We start from the raw sequence: 27906 nt of genomic DNA, 5'->3' as shown, positions 1-27906 counted from the left end.
AGATGTAAATTTGAGGGGGGCCGCAAGGTAGGTACATGTGTCTGGACACCGGGGTTGAGGTTGCAAGTTTGTGAATTTTATTGTTAGGAGGAGGGTGGTGGAGGCCAAACTTTGTCCAAAGTGACAGAGTGGCCTCCTGCAATGAGTGAGGGTCTCTCTTTTTTTCCACCCCCCCACCCCTGTCAAATGGACCTTAGCAGCTGCCGCAGGCTGATGGTTGCAACACATCCATTTGAACTGGGAGTGTTTCTCCCAGTACGGGAAACAGTCCCAGTTGTTTGCAAAATCCTACCCCTCCTAAAATGTTATGTTAATCAGGTCTGTAAACGACCTGAAATACCTTAATGCGTACTCTAAGTGGCACCCCGCCGTCTTTAATTGCCGGCGGGAGTCCCACATGCGGGGGCTGCGCGCGCATGTCAGCGCGTCACTGGGGAACCCGGAAGTGGGCGGGTTGGAGCCGGGCTCCAGACCCGCCCCGGGAATCCCCGATTTTCGCAGCCCCCCCCCGCCACGAACGCACCCGCTCGGGGGTGCGAAAATCGACCCCAATGAGTTTCACAAGTTTTGAGGTTGTGGCAAAGAATGAGTTAGATTAACAAGACTGATTCTTGATTTCAACACCGCCTGGTTCCAAGGTGGAAGAGGAGCATGCAGAAATAATATTTGGTGCTTGGAAGGAACGTGAAGGAAGTTCAGGGGAGCACTGACCATAGCAGTCAATTAGAGGTTAGAACAAAAATAGAATAGCATCATTGGTTTCAAATACTTTTACAAAAATGTTACGCCCTTAAGTCCTTAAATATATTGAAAGTATTTGGGGATTTCTAGGTTTATAAGACCTTGTGTTAAGAGGCAACGTTTTGGATTGTATGAGGGTCTTAGACACTTGAGTGCGACGCTCTTTAAATTTAATTTGTTCAAAGGATTCATTATTGCTGCTAAGGAGAGCATGCTTCAAATGGAATACAAATTTTCTATTGTACTGATTTTAAGTTGAGTGGGGAAAAGACTTTACAATCATACAATTGTGTATTGTACTGTTACCAAGTTGTTTCATCTGGCTATACTACTTCAAGGAAGCCAACTTAGAAACAAGTTTTTCCACAACAGTGACTTCAGGAGGAAGGAAAGTCTTCCCTGGGCCTGTCCCAGCTTTAGGGAGAAACTGATGAATTTACCTTAGAACTAATTTGATGTTTAGCAAATGTTAATTTTCCTGTTCACGTGGATACTGTCAAACAGGGTTGTCCTCCCTGCTGGGTTGCTGTGGTGATGCCTGTAACTGGCAGTTGCTGTGGTGATGCCGGCAACGGGCAGTTGCAGGGGCAGTCTGTAAACACCATGTATTATTGTTCAATATGTATAAATGCGTAGGCTTCAAGGAGATCTTGAAACATTTGCCTGAGGAAGGAGAAAATCTCCGAAAGCTTGTGAATTTAAAATAAAATTGCTGGACTATAACTTGGTGTTGTAAAATTGTTTACAATTGTCAACCCCAGTCCATCACCGGCATCTCCACATCATGTAACTTTGAGTAATTGAACTGCCTTTTTTGGAAATAGTTGGGGGAACATCGCATCAAACCAGCCTGAGTGCTGCTTCAAAGCTACCTGTACCCAGGAAATTGTTATATATGGGCATTCAAATTTCTTAGTTTGTAATATAGTTTCCTGGGTTCAGGTGGTTCGGAATGATTTCAAGTCATGTTTGCATTGGAGCAGTAGCAGGATGTTCCCTATAATTGAAGCAGTTTCGCAGGGAGGGAAATCTGGTTCAATGGTTTCCATGTCAACCAGAAAACTAACATTTTCAAAATGAGCCACATAAACATTAAGGTAGGTGTAATTTTCAAGTTCACGTGGCTACTGTCAAGGAGCTAGATAGATTTCTAGACACAATAGGCATCAAGGGGTATGGGGAGAGAGCGGGAACATGGTATTGAGATAGAGGATCAGCCATGATCATATTGAATGGCGGAGCAGGCTCGAAGGGCCAAATGGCCTACTCCTGCTCCTTTTTTATATGTTTCCTCTATGAAAAGAGAGAATACTTTGAATAATGTAGATCTTATTCTGCATTTTTAATCTCTATCTGTACGAATACAAACGGTAATGAGTGGAGAGTTGTATTTTGTTTCTTTTGTGGAATTTGTGTGTATGTGTGTAGTGACACTCTTGTCAATTGGTGCATTTATTTTAAATTTGATAAAACTTTCATTATTAAAACATTAGAGAAAAATCTGAAAATGAATGTGACAAGAAAGCTGCAAATGACATTAAGGCTTGAAAAGTTTAGCTTTTGTTTGTGTTCTGTAAAAGGAGCCAGTCATCAGTTAGAAGCAGATAACAGTTTTCCAGGTCTTGCTTAATATTCTGTGTTACTGACTTGTGCTTTAGATTCGTGCTGTTAAGGTTAAAAAGGGGGGGGTGAGGGGGAAGAGAGGAGGAGGAGGAAATACTTTGAAGAACCAGGAATGTAACCAGAATGGGTTTCATTACTTGAAACAATCACATTATAAAGTAATTAGGAAAGAGTTCAACTTTCCTTTTTAATAAATATTTTTATTATGCTAATTTGAGAGCATTGTGAGTAGTCTGGATTTAATTGTAAACTGGCGGTATCTGGATTAGTTGTGTCCTGGTTTCCTGTCTCTATAGTCGCTGACATTTGATTACTACATTTGATAAATTTAGTCGGGTATTGGATAGGCAGTGCTCTAGTTCCTTGCCTGGTGAGCGGAAAGGAAAGAAGGAATGACCAATATTAAAACAAAAACTTCCCTCTGATCCCCAAAGTAAAAACTTTGAAGCAGGTGTATTATAGATTTATACAGTGGCTTTTCATTGTCCGCAGTATTTTCTCAGATGGTTCATTTTCTATTTTGTGGTTTGTCTTTATGTAGTCTTTTGTCTTGGAGGATGGATTGACAGCTGCCCAATCACTGCTCATCCTTGTTTTTTGTGGTAGGCTTGAGTGTGGTGAGATAATCTATTACTTTACAGATAGAGGACGGAACAAACCTACTACTTGGATTGTTCTGTTTCATCTAAATTAAAAATCTGTGGTGGTCTTTTGAGAAAACTCAGATCTTGAGTCAAGTATAGAGTATGTTTTGTACTGTTGTGTTGTCAATCTATATGTATGTGTGTATATATAGGTGTGCTGGCCATGTGAATTCCCTGCCGTAGGAATCATTTAAGTTAAGCAGAGATTTGACTTAGGACAGTTTTTTTTTTAGCCACTTTAGTTGTGACTGTAGTTTGAAATATTTGCATATCCATGCTTTTGATTGTTATTGTTGAGCATCAAGAATGTGGACTTTCAAATTGCAACAGCCTGGCTGAGCCATCTCCCAATGTACATAAACCTTTTCTTTCCAGAAGTTGCTTGTTCAGTTGAATTTTCGTGCTGGCTGCCCTGAGGAACAAATTATGTACATAAAATAAAATTTCTCAAACCAAATTAGTTATGCTGAAAGCAATTTTAGTGTTGATGATGTAGATGTGTATTTTTCAACTGTATGGAATAACTATAGTTTCCATGAGTGGAATATTTCACAAGGCAAAGCCTGTATTTCTGCACTCATTTTCAAGTTGATGAATACATTTGTCCAGACCATCTAAGCTTGCGCAAGTTTACATTATCAGTTCATGGTTTAGGTTTTATGTTTTGCACCAGGAATTGGAAATGTAATCATCATGTGTGGGATTAAATTAAAAACAGAATATGAATTTGGCAGTGTTCGAATTTTGTTATTTGGGCATCTTGTGTGTTCTGCATGAGGCTCATGCCACGACAGTCTTTATTTTTGGAGCAGGAAATGTATAATTTTTTGGATTTTGCTGCAAGCCTGTAGTTTTTGAGATAAAATCTAGAGATTCTTTTGCTAAGCATTTGTAGCAGTAGAAAGGTTTGCAAACTAACTCTTTTAGCACAGCTGGTGATTTGAAAAATGTCACTTTTAATCCAAAAATTATCACATTCCAGTCCCACTACTATAAATCTGCTTTTATGCAGTATTAATGTTGCTGAGTGTGATAGGGACTGAGTACAAATTTTATCCATTTGCAGAATGCAGAATCAAATTAAGCTCTTCATTTCAAGGAGTATGACATTACTAGGTTCTGTTCTTTTCTTGATATTTTCTCAGTCCAAGGTTAGACTACACTTAATAAAGCTAACATGTTCTTTATGTTTTAACTTGGAACTTTCTCAACTTGTTCTTGTAATAAACATTTTGTTAATGTTGGATAGTATTGTTTCCCCCCCCCCCCAACACAGTGGGCTTATTTCGGTGACCTAGCAAGTTTCTCCTTCAGCCACATTTGAATTGTGTTAAACAGTTAACTGGTTAAAGAACTTGGTCATCTTTCCCCTGATTCTGTACCACCTTTTAGTGTTTCTAATTGGCCTTTTTACTTTTTTGTATCTGTTCTAACATTTGGTCAATCCTGTCTTGGGTCTGAAGCAGGTTGATCACCCTTTGCTTCTGAATGCTACAATTTTTTGGCTGAATTATACAGTTTTTGGTAGTAACTGCCAAACTGTTCAGCAATGTATATGGATCTGATAGATGTGTAATGAACATTTTTTCCATTCCCTTGTCCTGAAACCGGTATCATCCTGGAGTACAATTTCACTGGTAGCAATTGTTGAGCCTAAATGATGAAAGCCGTCTATGACTCAACTGTGGAGAGGGGTCCCACGATTGAGGCAGATTGTGTCTATGCATCTACACTTTTCAGCTGAGATCACTTGCTAAGGATCTGGAGGACTAGGAACCCTGTGTTTTTCTAGTGCCTCAGGGTCATCAAAGCAAACTGTAGGGTTCCACTTAGACCAGTAAACTCAGCACAGACCAGGAATTGAATGATCCAGAGCCACAACTGCTGCATTTATCCTTTGAGCTATCAGAGGGATTGTTGTGAAAACTCACTAGGATCGTGGTGGCGGTTTTGGAATGTATAGCTGCTAAATTTTTGCTGAAAAGTTTCTTCTTCCCTGAAAGAGGCTGTATTACCTACTTAGTGCAGACCCTATTCTGTCAATACTTTACATCCACTATTTATTTAATCAATTTCTAAAATGCTATACTTTGTTAAACTGTCAGTTTCAATTTCCACTGATGGTCTGACCACTTGCTTTTCCAGAAAACAATCCAGAGTTCTCTGAGGTATCGTTCTGGGTCAGCTGGGTAGGGTGAGGCAAAGAGCCTGGATGTGGCAGAGCAGGACAGAGCCATCCTTCTATTTTTTTTTAAAAAGGGGAAGAGACTTAAAAATAAAAGTAGAAATTAGGGTTGTCAAGTACATTTAAAAAAAATAAATAATCGTGATTAATGTGGACCAATATTCAACAGAAAGCAATAGTTAGAGAAAAGGGTAATGGTAAACTGAAGCACTGAAAGTGAAGGACTTGTGAATGGTAATTTAAAAAAAAACTGTCTGATGGTTCATTGGATAGAAAGACGGTTTCTTATATTAAATAGAATTACATCAAATGTACAGCACAGAAACAGGCCATTTGGCCCAATAGCTCCATGCCAGTGTTTATGCTTCGCACAAACCTCCTCCCTCCCTACTTCATCTAACCCTGTTAATGCTAACAGAAAATGCTGGAGACGCTCAGCAAGTCAGGCAGCATCTGTGGAGAAAGAAACAGAGTTAACGTTTCAGGTCAAAGACCTTTCATCAGAACTGGAAGATGTTAAATGTTTTTGAGCAAGTACAGAGCCACGGAAAGGTGGGGGGGGGGGGGAGAGGAAGAAAGGACAAAAGGGAAGGTCTATGATAGGGTAGAGGGCATGAGTGATTAATTGACTAAAGGGATGATGGTGCAAGGCAAGGAAGGTGGTAATGGGACAGAATAAGAAACAAAAGATTGATCAGGAGTAGCTGTAAATGGCAGCAGCAGTACCATTAACAGCACTAGCTGACTGAAAAAAATGAGAGCGGTGGTTATGATCTGAAGTTATTGAAATCATTGTTGAGTCTGGAAGGTTGTAAAGTGCCTAAACAAAAGATGAGGTGCTGTTCCTTGAGCTCCATTGGAACAGTGTAAGAGGCCAAAGACACAGAGGTCAGAGTAGGAGTGGGAAGGGGAATTAAAATGCCATTTACAGCTACTCTTGATCAATCTTTTGTTTCATAACCTGTCCCATTACTACCTTCCTTGCCTTGCACCATCATCCCTTTTGTCATTTAATCACTTGTGCCCTGTCACAGACCTTTCCTTTTGTTCTTTCCTCCCCATCCCCTTTCCCTGGCTCTGTACTTGCTCAAAAACGTTAACTCTTTTAACATCTTCCAGTTCTGACGAAAGGTCTTCGACCTGAAATGTTAACTCTGTTTCTTTGTCCACAGATGCTGCCTGACTTGCTGAGCTTCTCCAGCATTTTCTATTTTTATTTCATATTTAGGTAAGAGGCCACTATGCTACCTGGACATTATTTGAAATACCACTTGGTTCCAGAACAAAAATCTTGTTCTCCTCATGAAAATAGGCTTCTTCAAAATTGTCTGTCCTACTAAACATGGTCTCCATTACTAGTTACCACTCTCTTTCCTTCTTGCCCACCCATACAATTTCTGCCCCATAGCTAATCTCCTAAAGTCAGCAACCCATGCTTGGGCACACTCCAGAGGTGGGAGCCTGGTACGTGGCCAAGTGAATTGTGAACATGGGATACTGTCCAGCTATTGACCTGTGAGGATTATCTTGGCCAAACCCAATCCAGTCTCCCCTCTGGTGACTGAATGCATACGCTTTGAGCAGGGGTCCTTGCAAAATGACCAGCAGAAAAAATTGTGGTTGAGTTTCTTCTCCCCTCCCTAGCCCAAGGATACCAAAATGAATTGTAGCATCCATGTTGCTGCCCGAGCTGAAATCAGATAATTCAGCACATACCAGCGATCAAGCAGAGGACCTTTAATGATCTGAGTTCTGACAAAGGATTATACCTGAAATGTCAACTTGCCGTTTCTCTTTATGGATGCTGACTGACTTGTGTATTTCCAACATTTTCTGTTTTCGTTTCATTTTTAGCATTTACAGTTTTTTTTTTACTTAACCAACCTGATTTGTGTGGTTGAGTCCCACATCACTTGGTACTTTTACTAACCGAGAATTCAGAGGGACTTGATATAAATATCTGAAATCATCGATATATTTAGTCACCTTTTTGAAATTCTATTTAATCCATATATAACCACATTAAAAGCAAGTTTAAAAATCATCAACAGACAGAAAAAAATAACAAGTATATTCTATTATAATCTGAAGACCAGAATAAATCTTAGTGCTATTATTCATTATCTCACCCTCCTTGTCAACATTAACTGTGTTCAAGTATTTCCAATGTCATATTACAGAGCGCTCTCTTAAGCACTTGCCTCGTCCCTATAATATTCACACAATTTTGTCAGACAGAGCGAACTGTAATGGCTGGCTTTCACTTTGAATCTTGTTAATGAGGTGTGTGTGTGTTTTTTTAAAATCAACTCACGAATTGGGAAAGATGTTAAACCTTTAGTTGCATATGTCTCCACACATTGCTGTCTTGTACCACCTTTTATGATTAATTCCTGATCTGCAAATGCCAGCAGCCTGAAAATTGGCTGCAGGGATTCTCTAGGGAACACTTTCTGCTGTAAAGTACTAGGGTAAAAGTTTCTGCTAAAATGTTTGCTGACCCTTGGGGCAGTTGCATGTTTTTAAGTTGTGTTATTTAGGGCCGTGTTCTCACCTATTTTTCATGCTCTAATAATTTATTCTTTTCAACTTTAGATATTTTCCTGTACCTTGGTTTCTGCTTTATTCTTCTTCTTCCTGCCCTCCCTCTTTTTTTATTCGTTCATGGGATATGGGCGTTGCTGGCAAGACTACACCCCATGCCCATTTATTGCCCATCCCTAATTGCTCTTGGGAAGGTGATGGTGAGCCGCCTTCTTGAACTGCTGCAGTCCGTGTGGTGAAGGTGCTGGTAGGTAGGGCGTTCCAGGATTTTGACCCAGGCGACAATGAAGGAATGGCGATCTATTTCCAAGTCCGGGATGGTTTGTGACTTAGAGGGGAACGTGTAGGTGGTGTTCCCATGTGTCTGCTGTCCTTGTCCTTCTAGGGATAGAGGTCGTGGGTTTGGGAGGTGCTGTCGAAGAAGCCTTGGTGAGTTGCTGCAGTGCATCCTGTAGATGGTAAACACTGCAGCCATGGTGCGCTGGTGGTGAAGGGAGTGAATGTTTAGGGTGGTGGATGGGGTGCCAATCAAGCGGGCTGCTTTGTCCTGGATGGTGTCGAGCTTCTTGAGTGTTGTTAGAGCTGCACTCATCCCGGCAAGTGGAGAGTATTCCATCACACTCCTGACTTGTGCCTTGTAGATGGTGGAAAGACTGTGGAGAGTTAGGAGGTGAGTCACTCGCCGCAGAATACCCAGCCTCTGACCTGCTCTCGTAGCCACAGTATTTATATGGCTGGTCCAGTTAAGTTTCTGGTCAATGGTGACCCCCAGGATGTTGATGATGGGGGATTCGGCGATGGTAATGTCGTTGAATGTCAAGGGGAGATGGTTAGACTCTTGTTGGGGATGGTCATTGCTTGGCACTTGTATGTTACTAAAACCAGGAAAGTCCAGGCAAAGGAATATCGTCTTCAATACTGGTTCATGCAATTTAGCTATATGGATTCTGCTATTTTCTATTGTACAGCGGTGCTGTGAAGCCAGGCACTGACTGGTCTGTCGTCACTCCCTAATGAAAACCCTAACGATGCAAGAGAAGTGCCTACCTTGTGTCAGGACCTTTTTTCCGCTCAATTTATTTGGTCTGATTTTTGTTTTAGCCTACGTTCATTAAATAATAATCTTGTGATTTAGAGTTAAGCTTGTGAATTTAAACAATTTTTTTATGAAGTTACAACATCTATAGCCTCAAGAATAAAGTTTAGGAGCCATCAGTCAAGATGTGTTGTGATTTTTCCCATCCCAAAATAGTAACTTGAAAAAAATGAACTGTTCTGGGTTTATAGGAGATTTGGTAAGTTTGAAAATGTCGCTGCTTAACTTCAGTAATTTTTTTTTGGAAATGTTCTAATTTCAGAAGCATTGTGGAATTATTCTTTCCACTTAACATGTACTTGGGAGGTCTCTACAGATTTTTTTTTGCACCTTTTAGGAAATGTGCCAGGAACATGAATTTGTTCTTCACTTCCAGGAGGTCTGCCACTCTTGCAGTGTTCCCTATTCTAAAGGTCCCACTATCTCTGATTTTATTTTTTAAATTTTCATTGGTTTTGCTTAGGGTATGGAATAAACTAAAGCAATATGACTCATTGATTTGACCCAATGTGTAGCTGAGCAATACCAGGAAGGTCCAAGGTTGAATCCTCGGTGTATGCTAAATTAGCTAATCTTAAAGGTTGATGGTATAAGCATGACAATTCGCTTCAGTGCTCCTGGATTAGGGAGGTGAAAATTGGCCAGGGTTTCCACGTCCGATCTCTATGCGGTGACTCATGCTGTTTTTTGGGGTGGGGAAAATCATCATCTTTTTCTTTGCACTCCCAAAGCTATGGAGAGGATCTTGCTCAGTTGTGATGCAACCCAATAGTTAAATACCTGATTGCCACTCAATGTTTAGGTCACCATTGGACTATATCCCAGCAAAAAGTTGTGGTTTTGGGAGGATAGCTGAGAAAATTGAAAGTAAAAGGAAGAAGAAAAATAGTTTCCTGAAGAATTTTTTTTTTTGTGACGTGAACTGTTGTAGCTGAAAAAACTAGACCTGCATACCTTCAGAAAACTGCTATTTAGGGACCTCACCTATCTTCATGATATGAATTACTGGCAGGGTCAGATGATTCTTATGGTGACTCCCTTCAATGAGAGGATCATTGCAGACTGGCCTTGTGGCCAATCTAGCACTGCCCAATCCCAGATAAGTGCAATGTTTTTGGAATTGTCAGCTTGGGTCAGTTGGGCAGCACTCTATAATTTAATTTTTTATTTCCTTTTTTTGGAAACTTTGGTTGTTTTTAAAGTGAGAGAGAACAGGGCTCTAGTGAAGCCTTGAGTTAATGGAAAGGGATTTGAACAATGAGCCATCACACTTAGTGGTTTTTGAGTGGAAACTAGATAATGCTACTCAACTTTGGGAGGCCATTTGATGGTAACTTGTTCAGAAGAGTTCCAGACCTATCGAAAGTTTTGGAGATGTCCGAAGTGTTCAAAATTAGAATTCGAAGTGTGTAACCAGGCAAGATGATTATCGGAGAAATGGCCACGCTGAAAATTATACTGATGGTTATGGAGTAGGCTGTAACTATTAAATTCATTACTTTGATGATTAATAACAGCTTCCATACATTTAAAATCCTAAGGACATAGGGTGAACAGTATATATGGGATTACCTTGCTTAGAGATAGGGTGCACGTGAGCATATTTACAAAGAGAAGGAATTGTGGACTAGGAATAAGAAATTGAAGAAATGGAACTGGATCGGGCAAAGTTTGGAGGCACACATTTTGAAAACAATGGGAGGGATACCATCAGGGTCAGAAGTTGGAATCTGGTGAACAGACAGATCCTGTAGGGATAAACCTTGATGTTGGTCATAATGGTCGAACAGAATGGAGCAACGAAGGCAAGTTCTTCACTAAAATTTTGAGAAAAATGAACCAGAAAGGACAGCTTTTTTGTTGGGAGAGCAAGCAATAGTACTAGCAGGAGGATCCACGGAAGTTATGAGAGATTGCTCAGGCAAGAGACCAGAAGGAATGGTTGTTAGAGGAGCAGAAAGGTAGTAGTTGACTTTTCTTTTCAATATTTGCATTCATTAACTCTAATAGTATATTTACAGAAGTTATAAGCAGAGTTAATTAGCTCTGGATGCTGCAGATTGATTGTTGGATGCAGTGAGCAGAAGTTTTGAGACAGCAGAACAACAAGCATGATTGAAAGTATCAGATCTGTCACGAGAGATAGCGTGAAGTGTGAATTGTCGCATTCCAGCTAGAATAACGTTGCTTCACTAGCACAATACAGTCAGAAGAATGAAAGCAGTTGACTGACATAATACTAAACGAGGTGTAATTGGTGTCTAGTGCATGATTTGTTGCAGAATATCATCTAAAATGAATATGATACAGTGGTCAGAAGAGCTTAGTGGTGATGAGACAGATAAGCATTGGGGTTAGAAGGTGAGGAAAACATAAGAAATAGCAGCAGGAGTAGGCCATATGGCCTCTCAAGCCTGCTCCGCCATTCAATAAGATCATGGCTGATCTTCTACCTCAACTCCATTTTCCCACCCTATCTTATTGAAACATATAAAATTGTGAAGGGGCTTGATCGGGTGGATGCGGTAAGGATGTTCCCAAGGATGGGTGAAACTAGAACTAGGGGGCATAATCTTAGAATAAGGGGCTGCTCTTTCAAAACTGAGTTGAGGAGAAACTTCTTCACTCAGAGGGTAGTAGGTCTGTGGAATTTGCTGCCCCAGGAAGCTGTGGAAGCGACATCATTAAATAAATTTAAAACAGAAATAGACAGTTTCCTAGAAGTAAAGGGAATTAGGGGTTACGGGGAGCGGGCAGGGAATTGGACATGAATTTAGATTTGAGGTTAGGATCAGATCAGCCATGATCTTATTGAATGGCGGAGCAGGCTCGAGGGGCCGATTGGCCTACTCCTGCTCCTATTTCTTATGTTCTTATTCCCTTAGTGTCCAAATAGCTATTGATCTCAATCTTGAATATACTCAATGAGCGAGCATCCACAGCCCTCTGGGGTAGAGAATTCCAAAGATTCACAGCCCTCTGAACGTTTCAATGAGATCACCTCTCATTCTTCTAAACTCCAGAGAATATAGAAAGGCCCCGTCTACTCGATCTCTCCTCTTGGACAGCCCACTCATCCCAGGAATCAATTTAGTAAAGGTCTAGGATTACTAGGATAATTACGGATATGGGTAAGCTGATTAACAAGTTGTCTTAGATGATTTAGGATAGTAAAGAACTTGGCATTAATGCTGGCCTAATTCTTGGGAGAGCAATAGAAATAGTTCAACTTAGAAACATTGAAGTTCCAAGAATGGTGATTTCGGCAGAGGGGAAGTTGAGAGTTGATTAAATTTTGCTTGATTAAAAAGTTCATTCTAAGGAATGATTAAGGATAGGATAGATGCCAGAAGAATTCATTGAGATGAAGTGGAAAGATTTTTGGCCACCAGAGATTGAGGTCAAGTGACTCAAAATGAGTTAAAGCAGCTAGAAGGGATGTAAAAACAAACAAACGTGTACCTCCTTTGGATGTCATATTGTGAAGCTTTAGGTTATACTTTTTTCATGTTGATGGAAGAAAAACACTGGCACCATGGAACACGAGAGGCAAATTGACTAATCCCATATGTTCCATGTCGAATCATAGAGTATTACAGCAAAGGTGGAGGCAATTCAGGTCATCGTGGCTCTGCTGGCTCTTTGAAAGCACTATCCAGTTAGTACCATTTCCCAGCCCTATTCTCATACCCTTTTACATTTTTCTTCAAATATTTATTTAGTTCCCTCTTAAAATCTGAGTTCTGCTTCCACCACTTTGTGGTAAGGCATTCCATATGCTAATAACCCTCTATGTAAAAATAAATAAATAAACTTTTCTGCTCATAAAACAAGATGGAAAATGTTGCAGATGCTGGAAACACTGAGCTGTGGAGAGAGGAGGGTAGGGTTAATCTTTCAGGCTAATGGGTCACCAAACTCAAAAAAAACCATTTAATCCTACTTTCCTCTTTCCACAGATGCTGCCTGACCTGTTGTTTCTAACATTTTCTGTTTTTATTTTGCATTTCTTCTAATCTCTTCCTTTGTTTCAGTGGTGATCTTAAATTTATGCTCTAGCTATCGCCTTACCAGCCAGTGAAAATAGTTTTCCCCTGATTTATCTTTCAAAACCCTTCATAATTCTCAATACCTCTATTGGATCGTCTCTTAACTTGCCTAATGAAAAGAGCCCCAGTTTCTCTAGTTTCTGCTTATAACTAAAGCCATTCATCACCACTATCATCCCAGTGAATTTCTTCTGTAGCCTGTTTGTACCTCTTGAACATGTTTGCATGGTGAAGATACAAATCTAGCTGTGAACTGGTTGTGGATCTAGAACCTGTTGATGGGGTAGCTTCTCAAAGTTCAGTCAAATAGTTCAGCCCCTGACTATCAAGTACCTAAGCCATGTTTGACCACTGTACCTTCCAATAACACCTCGAGCAGTGAGGAAAGGAAATTAGAATGGAAAATTGGACCAAGCTTTGAGGAAGCAAAAGGATGGAGAAGTAAAATTCAAGACTGTGGTTATAAGTGTGAGATTGGGGGGAGGGGAGGGAGTGAATTTTTTTTTTCTAAAAAGGTCTGCCAACCACCCCAAGATGTGAATATTCTTGAGATTTAGCAGACTCTGAGGCAGTGGTGATGTTTTCTGATTGCTGATCACCTGAAGCATCTATTTAGCCTTTTAAAAATGCTCCTTCCAAGCAAAAGAAGATATTGAAAATTAAAAGCCCTTTTATTATAGATCAAATATATCTAATTTACCAGCACCAGCCTCTTAGCCAGTCATGGAAATAGAAAGAAGGGGAAGGAATATGACCAAGTTTGCAGAGACTTGCTGCCAACAACTATAAACCCAGCACATTATATTCAGACATTACTCCAGTTTATTAACACCTATCTTTTCAAGTTAGTTTCCTTGGATAGTAGAGTTGACTAGCTTCTGTTTTGACTTTCTGGCTATACTGAAATAAATTCTGATCAAAACATTGAAAAGACTGGAAAATATTTAAATACATTTGATTTTTTTTTATGGCTTGAATGATTTTTTAGTATTACTGGATCATTGGGCTTCTGCCAAAATAATAGAAAATTACTGCTCAGGATTGTTTGTGCCAGACTTAATGGCTGCCAATCTTTGTGTGTTGGAAGTGAATAGAAGCCTGGTAAGGCTATTAAAGTTCAAATATTTGCTTTGATTTATAACTTTATTTTAACACCATAAGTAGCACAAGTAGAAAAATGGCCAAAATAAGAATTAAAAATTGTCAAAAAGTAAATGTTGGCCAGTCTAGTTATAGTTTATAGCTTCTAAAGGATTGGTATTGCCAAATTATTTGTCTATTAAAACAATCTGAAAGATTTCCTGTAATCATTTTGCTTTAGATTTCAATTGTCTATCACATACCAGAACAGCTGAGTATTCTGAAGCATGTGTATGTTTTGCTTTTGAGCCAAAATACTGCATGTTGCCTACTGATTTTTCATTTTCAAGGTCACTTTTGATCCTCTAAGACGTAAGATTGAAAGTCTGCTGTCAGCCACCTACTTAAGCCGCAGTGTTAGAATGTGACTTGAGTGGTTGTGATTTTCTTTCCTCTCCACAACATCATGGCTAATTGGAACTCAAGAATGGGGGATTGAACCTATGTCTGACTACTCTATTGCATAGCATGTTGGAGAATTAATGGCTGTGTTTTGCCAAGAATCTAAAAATAGTATTTTTATAAGCTATTGTTTCTTTTCTCATTAGCAAGGCATAAATGGTCAAGGTCTGTTGTATGGGACACAATCAAGGTAAATTATTTCAAAAAAATAAACTACCTTCATTTGGAATCTTTTTGAGTCATTTAAGTACTGTTCACTTGCTTTCTGATTTGCTTGATTTTTTTTGTTTTAGATTTTTTCCCCCTGCATTTTGTAGTTTTATTTGGAGCTGGGATATTTCATGTAATCTTTTGTCTGTTCTGAGATGGCAATGTTTGGCCACCTCACTTGGATAGTAGGATCTTTCTGGAAATTACAGTAAAATGCTTGTTGTAATTTGCTGAGCCTTGAGGAATAAGGATTCAGATATTCAAAGTTCATGCTATTTAATGACTTTTGAAGTGTTAGTGATCCTGCTTCATCAGTGTCATCAGTTTATTCGATGAAATGAAATAGTTTTCTTTCATCATCTTTCTATTCTTGTAACGTTTCCTAATAGTCTCGAAGCAGCTAGTCTCCAGAGCAAGGAGGGATAAGTCTTCCTGGAGGAGGGAATCTCCCTCTCCTTCACTCCAGTCAGGGTGGGCCTGGACTACAATACAACTTAGCATTGGTGCAAAACAAAACTGCCTCACACCTACTGAAATGCAGTATTTTTCGGGTTCGTTTTCAGTAGGATTAGCAAGATTTTTGGAGGATTGGACAATATAGGCATATGCTTTACATGCACTGAGGGGCAGTGATAATCTCATTCTTCCTCCCCCTTTAACTCTAATTCATTTCTTGAAGAGCAAGAAGATATACAGCAAATAATACTGTGACGGCTTTTGAACGCAAACCAGTCGGCTTGACTACTTGTTTTGACAGTAAATGTGTTGCAGAGGAGATTACCCTACAGTAGTTAGCTGCCAAATACTTTTGTTTTTAAGATGATGATGTAGAAGTTTTCTAAGAAGCATTTTGGCTAATATCAATTCCTGAAACCTTTAATTGGTGCAAAAATAGAGTTTAAAAGAGAGAGAAGCTTTTCCTCAAATTAACTAGCTTATTAGGGAGATGACTTGAAGTGAACACCGGGCCGAATCTTGCTGCAAAAATGATAGTGTGTTATTGACGCATGCTGTTATTAATGCACAAATCGGCTAGCAAGTTCAGGGGATTAAGAGATACGCTGTGAGTTGTGAATTGCCAGAACTTGCTGGTCAACTTACCCCGTTCCGATGTCTTACTGCAGTTATACAGGGCCTTAGACCACACCTGGAGTATTGTGTGCAGTTTTGATCTCCTTACCTAAGAAAGGATATACTTGCCATAGAGGGAGTACAGCGAAGGTTCACCAGACTGATTCCTGGGATGGCAGGACTGTGGTATGAGGAGAGATTGGGTCGACTGGGCCTGTATTCACTAGAGTTTAGAAGAATGTGAGGGGATCTAAATGAAACGTATAAAATTCTGACAGAGCTAGACAGACTGGATGCAGGGAGAATGTTTCTCCTGGCTGGGGGGTCCAGAACGAGGGGTCACAGGATATGGGGTAGGACATTTAGGACTGAGATGAGGAGAAATTTCTTCACTCAGAGGGTGGTGAACCTGTGGAATTCCCTATCACAGAAGGCTGTGGAGGCCAAGTCACTGAATATATTTAAGAAGGAGATAGATAGATTACTAGACACAAAAGACATCAAGGGGTATGGGGAGAGAGCGGGAATATGATATTGAGATAGAGGATCAGCTATGATCGCATTGAATGGCGGAGCAGGCTTGAAGGGCTGAATGGTGTACTCCTGCACCTATTTTCTATGTTTCTAATGTTTGCTTTGCACAAACTGCATCTTGCCTTTAGCCTCCCTGTTATTTCAAAGAACTTGTTGGCTTTGCACATTAATTGCCCATTAAACTCACTACAGAAAGTTAGGGCTGGAACTTAACAGTGTAAGTACCTTTTTAACGACATGATAATTGTTAATGCAATGGCAATCAACTTCTCTGACCCAGAAAGGGAACAATTTAAACTGTTTAATCTCATTCCTTCTTGTCAATTGTTAGTGATTTTAAAAATGTCAGATTTTTAATTTTCACTTTTTTTTAATTTTTTTTATGTCTCTTTTCTCCCTCTTTATTTCTCTTTCTGTACCTGATTTGACTCTTAACTCACCCACTCTAATTCACCCTCCTTATCCGTCGTTCCTCTGTTTCTGTCTCAATCCTTAAATCTCATTGATTAACTAGATGCACTGTTGGTCCCGCTGTTCACTAAGGTCCCAGATGCCCCGTTGCCCTCGCCACACCATTATAATCTTGTACTTCCAGCAAGTTCGCCTTGCTATTATAAGTTGGCACTTCCAGCAAGCTTGCCACGCTACTACAAGCTCGCATTTCCAGCAAGTTACGGGGCAAAAGAATTTCGAGCTGAAGGGTGCAGGGAAATGTCTCACTAATGATGTACGTCACAAAATGCCTCGCTCCGGCAAGATCTGGCCCATAGACTTCAGTGGGGAAGAGGAAGTGGAGGGGAAAGCAGAAAACATATTTCAATGGGCGAGTGGTCAATCTATGGAACAGGCTCCCTAGGGAGATGGTGGAAGCAGTTGGTATTGATGCGTTCAAATGAAAATTAGATTTATTTCAGAAAATAACATTTTGGTATACAGTACATGAGTAATTTGAGACATGACGTGATAAGTGTAACATGCTTGGGAGGAACAGGTGACTTTGCCAAAGCTCTCCACCACTGGGGTTTTCCTTTGTCATGTCTGGGTCTGTTGTAGACTAATTGATGGAGTTAAGTTTGTCAAGTATGATGTTTTTCTCAGTTTCCTACCTTTTTTTCCCCACCGCCCCACAAAAGCCAGACTGATTTGCCCTGATGATTTCCTTCAAGTGTTTCATGATGCCCTTCAGGGTAACCTCTAACATTTTAGCCATGACACATTGGATTCACCAGCCTGTCATTTCCAAAACTGTCCTTTTGTCTTTTTTAAAGATTGAAGAGAAAGGAACATAATACCTTTCTGATTCTAATTATTCTGTAAGGATCCCCGTGAAAATGTAACCAGCTTTGCTATTTATTTATGTCTTTTAAGTACTCTTGTGTGCAGGGCATCTGGGCTTCAAGATTTACCCTCTTTGAATGCATTGAACGTTTCCGTCCCTGCCTGATCAATAACGGATTCTTACTGTTCAAAATTGACTCCCCCCAACTCCCCCCCCCCCCCCCCCCAGCTCTGGAAAATCAACACTCTCTTCCAAGAAAGATCATTCTTGACTGTGGAAGATGGTAGAATAAACAATTCAGTAACTCTTGCTTAGGCTATAAATTGACAAACCAGTAGGTATGTAAATGAGCAGAAGGAAGGCACACTAGTTTTACCATAGCTGCAGGTTTAAATATCCTTAGAAGTAGAAAAATAACCAGGTCACGTTTCCTGCGCTGAAATGCATTGTAAACTGGACCAGATCAAAGGTCTGTAAATATTAATCTTTTACGTGGTGTCTTTTGTTAACTCGGTTTCCCTGGCTTAGCTGTCTCTGCTGGCTTCAGCTGGACTTCTGAATTTGCACAAGACAGACTGAAAATACTTTTTTCAAATGACCCTTGACTCCTCTGTCTTTGCAGACTACCACCCCAACTCCAACCTCCCTTTCCTCTCAAGTCCTTGAACGTGTTGTCATCTCCCAAATCCATGCCCATCTCTCTCGCAACTCAATATTTGAATCCCTCCAATCAGGTTTCCGCCCCTGCCATAGTACTGAAACAACCCTGACCAAAGTCACACATGATACTCCAACGCCTCTCCTCCGTCGTCCAGCTGGGTGGGACTGTGCTTGCCTGGTTCCATTCTAATCTTTCGAGTCATAGCCAGAGAATCGCCTGCAATGGCTTCTCTTCCCCCTTCCGCACCATTACCTCTGGAGACCCTCAAGGATCCATCCTTGGCTCCCTCCTATTTCTCATCTACATGCTGTCCCTTGGCGACATCATCCGAAAACACCACGTCAGCTTTCACATGTACGCTGACGAAACCCAGCTCTACTTCACCACCATCTCCCTCGACCCTTCCGCTGACTCCGATTTGTCACACTGCTTGTCCAACATCCAGTACTGGATGTGCAAAAATTTCCTCCAACTAAATATTGGGAAGACCAAAGCCATTGTCTTCGGTTCCTACTGCAAACTCCATTACCTAGCTACCGACTCCAAGTTGCTCCCTGGCCACTGTCTGAGGCTGAACCAGACCATTCGCAACCTTGGCATTCTATTTGATCCTGAGATGAGCTTCGGACCACATATCCGCTCCATCACCAAGAACACCTACTTTCACCTCTGTAACATTGCCCGTCTGTGCCTCTGCCTCAGCTCATCTGCTGCTGAAACCCTCATCCATGCCTTTGTTACCTCTAGACTTGACTATTCTAATGCTCTCCTGGCCAGCCTCCCATCTTACACCCCTCATAAACTTGAGCTCATCCTAAACTTTGCTGCCCCTATCCTAACTTGCACCAAGTTCCATTCGTCCATTGCCACTGTGCTTGCTTACCTACATTGGCTCCCGGCCCGGGAAAGCCTCGATTTTAAAATTCTCATCCTTGTATTCAAATTCTTCCGTGGCTTCGCCCCTCCCTATCTCTGTAACCTCCTCCAGCCCTACAATCCTCCAAGATCTCTGGGCTCCTCCAATTCTTGCTGCTTGCGCATCCCCGATTTTAATTGCTTCACCATTGGTGGCTTTGCCTTCAGCTGCCTAGGCTCTAAGCTCTGAAATTCTCTCCCTAAATCTCTCTACCTCTCTTTAACTCGCTCCTTAAAACCTACCTCTTTGACCAAGCTTTTGGTCACCTGTCCTAATATCTCCTTATGTGGCTCGGTGTCAAATTTTGTTTGATAACACTCCTGTGAAGCGCTTTGGGGCGTTTTACTACGTTAAGAGCGCTATATAAATGCAAGTTGTTGTTTTGACTGCGACAAACAAAGTTTAAATATATCTCTTAAACTCAGAGCTGTCAATCAAACATGTATGCAAATAAAACCCACAAGATGCTTGTATTTGAATTGATTGGCTGGCCTCTCCTTCTGTTGCCTGGCCAGTCACAATGTCTATATTCTGGGCTATTGTACTGAAACAAACTGGGCCATTTTCTAAATGAACCTGGTTTTTAATTAGTTGTGTACTGGGTCAAAAAGGAAGCGATCAATTATAGATAGTGCTTCATTTTTGTCATCTTGACGCCACACGGTTTAGGATACGACAGAATTTTTTGTGATTATAGTTATTGGAACTTGTTTCACAACTGGGAGTGAGCTGTCCTTTTTAATAAACAGAATAGAGTATAACCTCAAGGAAAAAATATTAAGAGCATATATAATTGCATTTGAACGTCAGTTTTTGAATCTGCTTAGGGGCAGAAACTTCGTTGACTAAATGCTTGCAAAACACTGAAATTATATTCGAAACTGACAGAAATGTTGCTGTTGGAGAACTAATTCCAAGTCGGTGGGATGAATTTTGGATTGCTCTAGCGTGGGGCTGGCACAACCATAATGGGCCAAACGGCAGCTTCCTTTGCTGTTAACCTCTGTGGTTCTAATTTCTATGTGAAATCTGGTAGCAATACAGAGCAGAACTTGAGGCTGGTCAGGTTTCATGTCCCTTATAATCATAGTCAACAAAATGTGTATTTATATAGCGCCTTTGATGCAGAAAAACATCCCACGATGCTTCAGAGGTGTAATCAAACAAAAATGGATTCCGAACCAGAGAAGGAAATATTAGGAAGGATGGCCAAAAGGTTGGTCATAGAGCTGAGTTTTAAGGAGGGTCTAACAGCAGGAGAGAGTGATTAGGGAGGGAATTCCAGAGCGTGGGACCTAAATGGCTGAAGGCCCAGCTGCCATTGACAGGACGAAGGGAGGCAGGGAATGCACAAGAGGCCAAAATTGGAGGAACGGAGAGCTTGGGGAAGTGTGGGGGGTGGAGGGTAGCTGTAGGCCTGGAGGAGACTACAGAGATAGTCGATGAGATAAGTCATGAAAGGAATTAAACGAGAGGATAACATTTTTAAATTTGTGGCATTGGGGCAGGGGAACCAACGTAGGTCAGTGAGGAAGTGATGGGTGAGTGGGACTTGTTACATAGTATTTACAGCACAGAAACAGGCCGTTTGGCCCAGCAGGTCTCTGCCATTAAAAAAAAATAAGATTATTCAACTGTCTCTCTTTTTAAAGAGCCATCTGACTTGCTCCGCTTGAGTTGTGCCTATTACTGGAATGATGAGATTTGAGCAGCCATGCAGCTGTCTGTTAACCAGGCTGCCACCGCTGTCCTCTCGCAAGAGGTTAAAAAAAGAAAATATAGTAGAGAAGAAATAGATCACAATTACCTTCCAGTGCAGTCCACTCCCAGGTATCCACAGAGATAAAAATCACTGGCTGGTAGAAAACAAAAGAGCATCTGTGCTACAGACTGACACCAGAAAATTGATCTCTGACACAACGAGCATTATTTAGTCAGCATCTGTTTCCAAGCTATCTCAAAGCCTGCTGGGATAGAGATCTCAGCTTCAGACTGGCATTTCAAAAGACCTGTTTCACCATCAGGTCTCCACAAAGACGCAAGTCTTGACATGAACCAAGAGTGAAAAAATCTGGCTCCATTTTACGATACCAATGTCATTCTGGAGTGCAGTCATACTGGACCCAGTTTAGCATGAAACACAAAGTTTACATACAGACACAACATGTATAAAAATATAAAATGGCATCAAAATTACAGTGGCGATTATCAGCGCACAAATACCTAAAGTGTTCACATCCAAATTCTTTGTCTATAATTTTACAAGAGGCGTTAACCTGTGCTCATATGCACAGGTTAAAGCGGGGAGCTGCAAATATTTGAATTCTGAAATAAAACAAAACATGTTGGAAATATGATGGGTGGTTGATTCTTAGTTTTTTTTAACAATTCAGTACAAATCTGTGATGTTTGGTCTACATCTTCAGTGTAAAATATGTTCTGTAGGCCCCATTGATGCCTTGTTAAAGACAACATATAGCTAAGCCATACAGATGAGAAAGTGTCAGTTTGATTCTTAATCTGCAGCTGCAGCATAGGTGATTAATATTAGTGTAGGATAATTTAGACATATCTAAGAAATAAGATTTTGTATTTTGTCGAACAGGTGAAATTTTTGAAGTATCTTAAGAATGATAGTTTTTTTCATTAGCAATTCTGGATGTACATTTACTCTTGGTATTGTTGTCCCTGATGAAAAGCCATTACGTAGTTTCAACACTGTCTCTAGTTTGTAGTTAAACAGGACTACTATGAGATTTGCTACTATTTGACGTTTCTGTGGACCTGTAAATTTGGTTGCTGGGTTGGAAATTCTCATGTAGCGTCTCCCTTGCTGTTGGGCTGCTCTGGTGATATCACAAACTGACAGTATCCCCACGCACCCTGGGGTGACTCCATAGTGCAAGGGTATCCAGCTTTTGTCTTTGTGGGCTGTATAGATGCATACTGAGAAACCTCAAGGGCCATGTACACAGTGTAAATGCTCCCATTAACTGTACATATATCAAGTTGTTGATACTCATGAAACATGTTGTTCTGATTTAGGATTTAATAACATTATAAACAGCCCTTTCCAAATTTCTGGATCCACAAAATTCAATACAGGATAAACCAGCAATAAGAAATATGAACACACATATGACTGAGTTGCCTGGGATTTGAGCCCTGGATTTCCAGGACTCATTCCTAATATTTCGGGCAGTTAGAGTGTGATTTCTCTACAATGTCGGTTATTCCCTATTCCTGTAAGAAATTCCAAACAGTTTGATAAGAAACCTCGAGTAAGTATCTGAACAGTATCACTTAAGTTGTGAATGTCTCAACATTCCAGGCTCCAAGCGTATACATTGACATGTGTAAGTCCCTTCATAGCACAGCACTGCCGTGAAAGAAAAACTGGTCTCACGCTGTCCATGTGATGGGACACTGACAACAACAACTCAAGGTTACTGTCTCTCCGTTTAGAGACAAGGTCGACTTCGGTAAATCATCTGAGTAAATGCTGCATAAAGAAAACTCACCCGTGCTGCAATAGCAAAACTGTAAGAAGATAGCACGGTTTCTGTGTTTAACCATTCATAGGAACAGGAGTAGGCCATTCAGCCCCTCAAGCCTGTTCTGTCATTCATTGAGATCATGGCTGATCTGTATCCTAACTCCATTTACCTGTCTTGGCTCCATATCCCTTAATACCCTTGGCTAGCAAAAATCTATCGATCTCAGATTTAAAATTATTAATTGAGCTAGCGTCTACTGCTTTTTGTGGGACAGTTTTCCACACTTCTACCACCCTTTGTGCAAAAAAGTGTTTCCTAACTTCTCTCCTAAATGGCCTGGCTCTGATTTTAAGATTATGTCCCCTTGTCCTAGATTCCCACACCAGCGGAAAAAATTTCTCTCTACCCTATTCAAATCCTAAAAACCTCAATCAAATCACCTCTTATCTTTCTATATTCCAGGGAATACAAGCCTAGATTATGTACTCTATGTATTCAAATAAGTAACATGCAAATTGAAGCTTTATTAAATGGTTCTGCATCTTTGGAATTAATGTCCAATTTTTAACTGCAGTTACAGATTTCTTGTCCCGCGCCGCATTGCTGACTAGCTCCAGGATCTCGGCCGTCAGGTTACACCGGCCACCGTGTATAGTGGATAAATTGGGTTTGCACGAATGCATCCAATATAAGCGGTGGGGACTGTATTGAAATGGGCATAATTTTCCCCGGATGCTACTGTGATTACAAGCAGAAATGTTGCAATATTACTTCACTGGCATTATTATTTGTCCCCTCTTGCTGGGAAGAAAATATTGTACAATGTCCACATTTATATTGGAATCCCTACCATTAAATTTAGTGTGTGCTTTTACTGATGTAAAAGGTGATTTAAAAAATGAAAGTGCATCTAACATAGTTTCAATGATCAGTTGTTTTTTCTTAAGCTCATCAAACCCACTACCTCACAAATGTAATCATAAAAATAACGGTTTCTGTAACTATATTGTTTGCAGGATCTTTGTGTTAAATACAGGGGAATTTTGAGGTGGGTAGCATGTATTGTTTTTTTACTTTCAAATGTCTTTCAATACAACTTGGTGAACGTCCATATTGTCTTTGTACAGTTGTGTCATAATAAACAGATGCTTGGTACAGAGGGAATTAAGATTTTTTTTTCAAGGCAGTTTTTTTTGCTGTTTAGATTTACAGGACTGGAAGGACCAAGTGGTTTTGGTTTTGAACTGACTTTCCGGCTAAGACGTGAAGCTGGCGAAACTGCACCGCCGACGTGGCCAGCTGAGCTGATGCAGGGTCTGGCCAGATATGTATTCCAGTCAGGTAAAGTTCTGTAATTGTTCATTTATTGATATTCAGTATAGAAAGTAGGCCAGATTTGGTTTTGATTTTAAAAAAACAGCCATCTTCTAAAGCTTTGACAGCTTGTATTGTAATTAGAACCTAATGCAGTACTACGTGGCAGTTTTTTGAACCACATTGCATTTTTGTTCTTTCTCCCTTGGTATAAAATTTCCTATGGAGCCATTCACTGATGGGTCTTAACATTAATGTCTCCCTGCTTCTCAAAGTGGGTAGAGCCATCATGAAGGATTTCTCTCCGCCCTTTGTCAGATGCTGTCTTCTACTGTGGTCTGCTTTCTCCTATAAGAAAGGAAACGGGTATGAAGTGGCCCATGTCAGAACAGGGGCTAGTAAGAGAAAAAAGCTTTTCTGACAGATGAGGAAACATGATAATTTGGGATCTTCTAGCAGCAGGTATGCTTGTGCTGTGAAAATGAGTGGTGTTGAAAGCAGGTACGGAGGAGTGAAGATGGGAGACATTCAGGATGCATGCAATAGAACAGATTATGAGTGGCAGAATGTATTGACGCGAATGCAAAAATCATCACCTTGATGAGCAGCATAACTATCCTGTACCATGCCTTTCCCCTTCTGACAAGGTCAGTGACTACTTTTTGGTACTGCATCCACGTGCTTTGGACAGTTCAGCCTGATTTTAGTCCTGTTATTTGCTGCTATGCTTTACATCCAGCTGTTTGACATTTTGTCTGCCTGATGCAGGGTACAATACTGCCTTCCGCCTCTCCACAGCCTGCCACAGCACTCTCATGATCTCCTCGTCAAACTGCGGAACCATTTGCCTTCCTCCTCTTGCTGTTGCCATCCTCTCCTGCCAGAGGAGCAGAAAACCAATATTAAGGGATGGAATTTTAAAACAACAAAGAGCACTTAGATGCCAGGGCAAACTTCAGTCAAGAATACATTTGCAGCATTTTTAACAAAACCTTCAGGCACCTTTTAAAAATTTTGAACACTTTGAAAGTATTTGGAGCAGTCAAAACACACACATACCTTTCAGGAACTTCAGGCGATTCTGCAACAGTCCTTTGAATTTGGCTTCCTGTGCTCCATGCTTCTGTGTGCCCAAACATCAAGTCATCCAGGTGCTATCAACCACATATGTGCCTCCACGTGAGCCTGAAGTCTGCCCTCACTATTCTAATGAGTGTCATTGGGAAATCCTGATGCCACCATTTTGCCCCAGGCTCAGAGCCCTTCCAATATGCTGAGTACTCAGTGCATCTGATCACCTGCACAGAAAGATCAACTTTATAATATTTCATTATTTTGACTGAAGTTGCTATTTAGATGAATTAGTTTTACATTTTTCATTCTATCCCATAAAACCATTGAAGTTTGCAACGCAGAAGGAGGCCAGTTGGCCCATATTGTCTGTGCTAACTTTTTGTGGAGCAACCCAAAACAAATCCGTCTGGCCAGATTCTCCTCATAGCCTTGTATGTTCCTCTATTTCCAAAATTGATTCTGTTTTCCCTTAAGAGGCTACGGTCTTGGCCTCAACCATTCAATGTGGCATAGAATACCGTGCTCCAACAACCCTCTGTGCAATGACATTTGTCCTAACCTCTCTCCTCACTCTCTTGGTGATTTTAAATTGATGACCCCCTTCATTGACTCCCTAACCAGGCGAAATTGTCTTTCCTTATTTGCTCTGTCAAACTCTTCATAATTTTATAACCCTCCATTAAACGTTTATTTGCCTTCTCTGCTCCAGTGGACATAATCGCAGTGTCTCAAGTCTGTCCACATAGCTAGTGTCCCATCCCTGGCATGTTCCTGGTGAAACTATGTTGAACACACTTTATGGCTTTAATTTCCTTTCTGTAATGGAGTGCCCAAAACTGCACACAGTACTCAGTTTTGTATAAATTCATCCTTACTTTTTTACTCTTGAACTCTTTTTTTTTTGTTGCTTTGTTCTGTCTACTGTAGCTATAGTAAAACTGATTTTTTGCCAATGTTGAATTTTTAAACTTGTATTTTTGTATTGCTAGAGTCAGCATGTAAGATGGTTAAAACAGCATCATGCAGGTATTTTGCAAAGGGAAACTGTTCAGTTCCAGAGAAACTGACTGGTATTCTTAAATGCAAATTGATAAAATAAGAACCGTAGAAAGTTCTAGGTGCCTATTGACGTGAATTGCCACATTCAATAAGTATCATCTTGGGCCATCAACAAAGATTGCCTTCATTCAATATTGATGAATGGATACTTGGTTAAATCACGCAATGAATTGTCTGCTGCCTTTGTTTCGTGAGGGTGGAGGAGATGTTAATAAACTGCTTGATCACAGTTTAAAGGGTAGTCACTAACCTGAGGTGGTTATTTTGACAGCTGTGGCTGAGACCAGTGGAGCAAAAGAACAGGGCCATCATTGGCGAGAGCCCTCTGTGATGTCTCATTGACCTGAAACTTCATCCCACAGATTTAGACTGACAGTCCATAGTCAAGGAGAGTCAGTATTTGAAATTCACAGCCCAAAAGCTGCCAACTTAGCCAGGGTGCTATTGATAGAGAACGTTTTCAGTAAGTGGTGATCTCTTTTTAAGGGTCCAAGTTGCAGCTTTCTGACAGGAGCATTGAACCATAACTAAGACATATTTAGTGACACATTTGGCACTTTTAAGTGCTACATTTTCTTTGCAATCTTAATAAATGATTATAAAAATTTATCAAATTAAGCTGGAAAGTGATAATGCTGAATACTATATTATAAAGTTGCAGCATTTCGCATGTCTGCAGTTTAGATTTTCCTTTTTGTCTGACTCTTGTGTGTGTGGGGGGGCTGGTGCTAGAATCCAGGTGCCTCTGTTAAATATCTTAATTAATTTACTTCTCACCATATGTTACAAGTGTGTATTTTGGCATTTCTGGAAATGCAAACTGACTTCCTACAATTTTTTAATTAGTACTTCACCGCTCCAACAGTACATGAGCTTAGTAAAACTCTGGTTAATGGACAGAAAACAGAGAGTAGGGTTAAACGGGTCATTTTCAGGTTGGTAGGCTGTAACTAGTGGAGTGCCGCAAGGATCAGTGCTTGGGCCTCAGCTATTTACAATCCATATTAATGCCTTAGATGAAAGTCTGGGGTTGTACTCTCTGGAGTTTCGAAGGTTAAGGGGTGATCTGATCGAAGTTTATAAGATATTAAGGGGAACGGATAGGGTGGATAGAGAGAAACTATTTCCGCTAGTTGGGGATTCTAGGAGTAGGGGGCATAGTCTAAAAATTAGAGCCAGAACTTTCAGGAGCGAGATTAGAAAACATTTCTACACACAAAGGGTGGTAGAAGTTTGGAATTCTCTTCCGCAAACGGCATTTGATACTAGCTCAATTGCTAAATTTAAATCTGAGATAGATAGCTTTTTGGCAATCAAAGGTATTAAGGGATATGGGCCAAAGGCAGGTATATGGAGATAGATCACAGATCAGCCATGATCTTATCAAATGGCGGAGCAGGAACGAGGTGCTGAATGGCCTACTCCTGTTCCTATGAAAGGACCGAGTGTAATATATCCAAGTTTGCTGATGGTGTAAAGCTAGGTAGAAAAGTAAGCTGTGAGAAGGACACAAAGAGGCTGCAAAGGGATATAGACAGGTTAAGTGAGTGGGCAAGAAGATGGCAGATGGAGTATAATGTGGGGAAATGTGAGGTTATTCACTTTGGTTGGAAGAATAGAAAGACAAACATTTTTAAATGGTGAGAAACTATTAAAAGTTGATGTTGGGTGTCCTCGTACAAGAGATACAAAAGGTTAACATGCAGATACAGCAAGCAATTAGGAAGGCAAATGACATGTTGGCCTTTATTGCAAGAGGGTTGGAGTACAAGAGTAAGGAAGTCTTACTACAACTGTACAGGGCTTTGGTGAGACCTCACCTGGAGTACTGTGTACAGGTTTGGTCTCCTTATCCATGGAAGGATAT

At 40.6% G+C, this 27906-nt stretch overlaps 1 protein-coding gene across 3 annotated transcripts in view; it reads left to right on the top strand.

Annotated features, from left to right (window-relative positions):
• sufu (suppressor of fused homolog (Drosophila)) overlaps window positions 1-27906 on the top strand; it is a 160021-nt gene that overhangs the window by 41880 nt on the left and 90235 nt on the right. For all 3 annotated transcript variants that reach the window (XM_068002081.1, XM_068002080.1, XM_068002077.1), the window contains exon 3: window positions 23797-23933. In XM_068002081.1, the coding sequence (XP_067858182.1) occupies window positions 23797-23933 (137 nt within the window). The remainder of the gene's footprint in view (window positions 1-23796; window positions 23934-27906) is intronic.

Source organism: Heptranchias perlo, chromosome 21 (genome assembly GCF_035084215.1).
Source record: "Heptranchias perlo isolate sHepPer1 chromosome 21, sHepPer1.hap1, whole genome shotgun sequence".
Taxonomy (NCBI): Eukaryota; Metazoa; Chordata; class Chondrichthyes; order Hexanchiformes; family Hexanchidae; genus Heptranchias; species Heptranchias perlo.
Note: the sequence above shows the minus strand (reverse complement) of the source record. Positions and strands in the feature narration are given on the sequence as shown.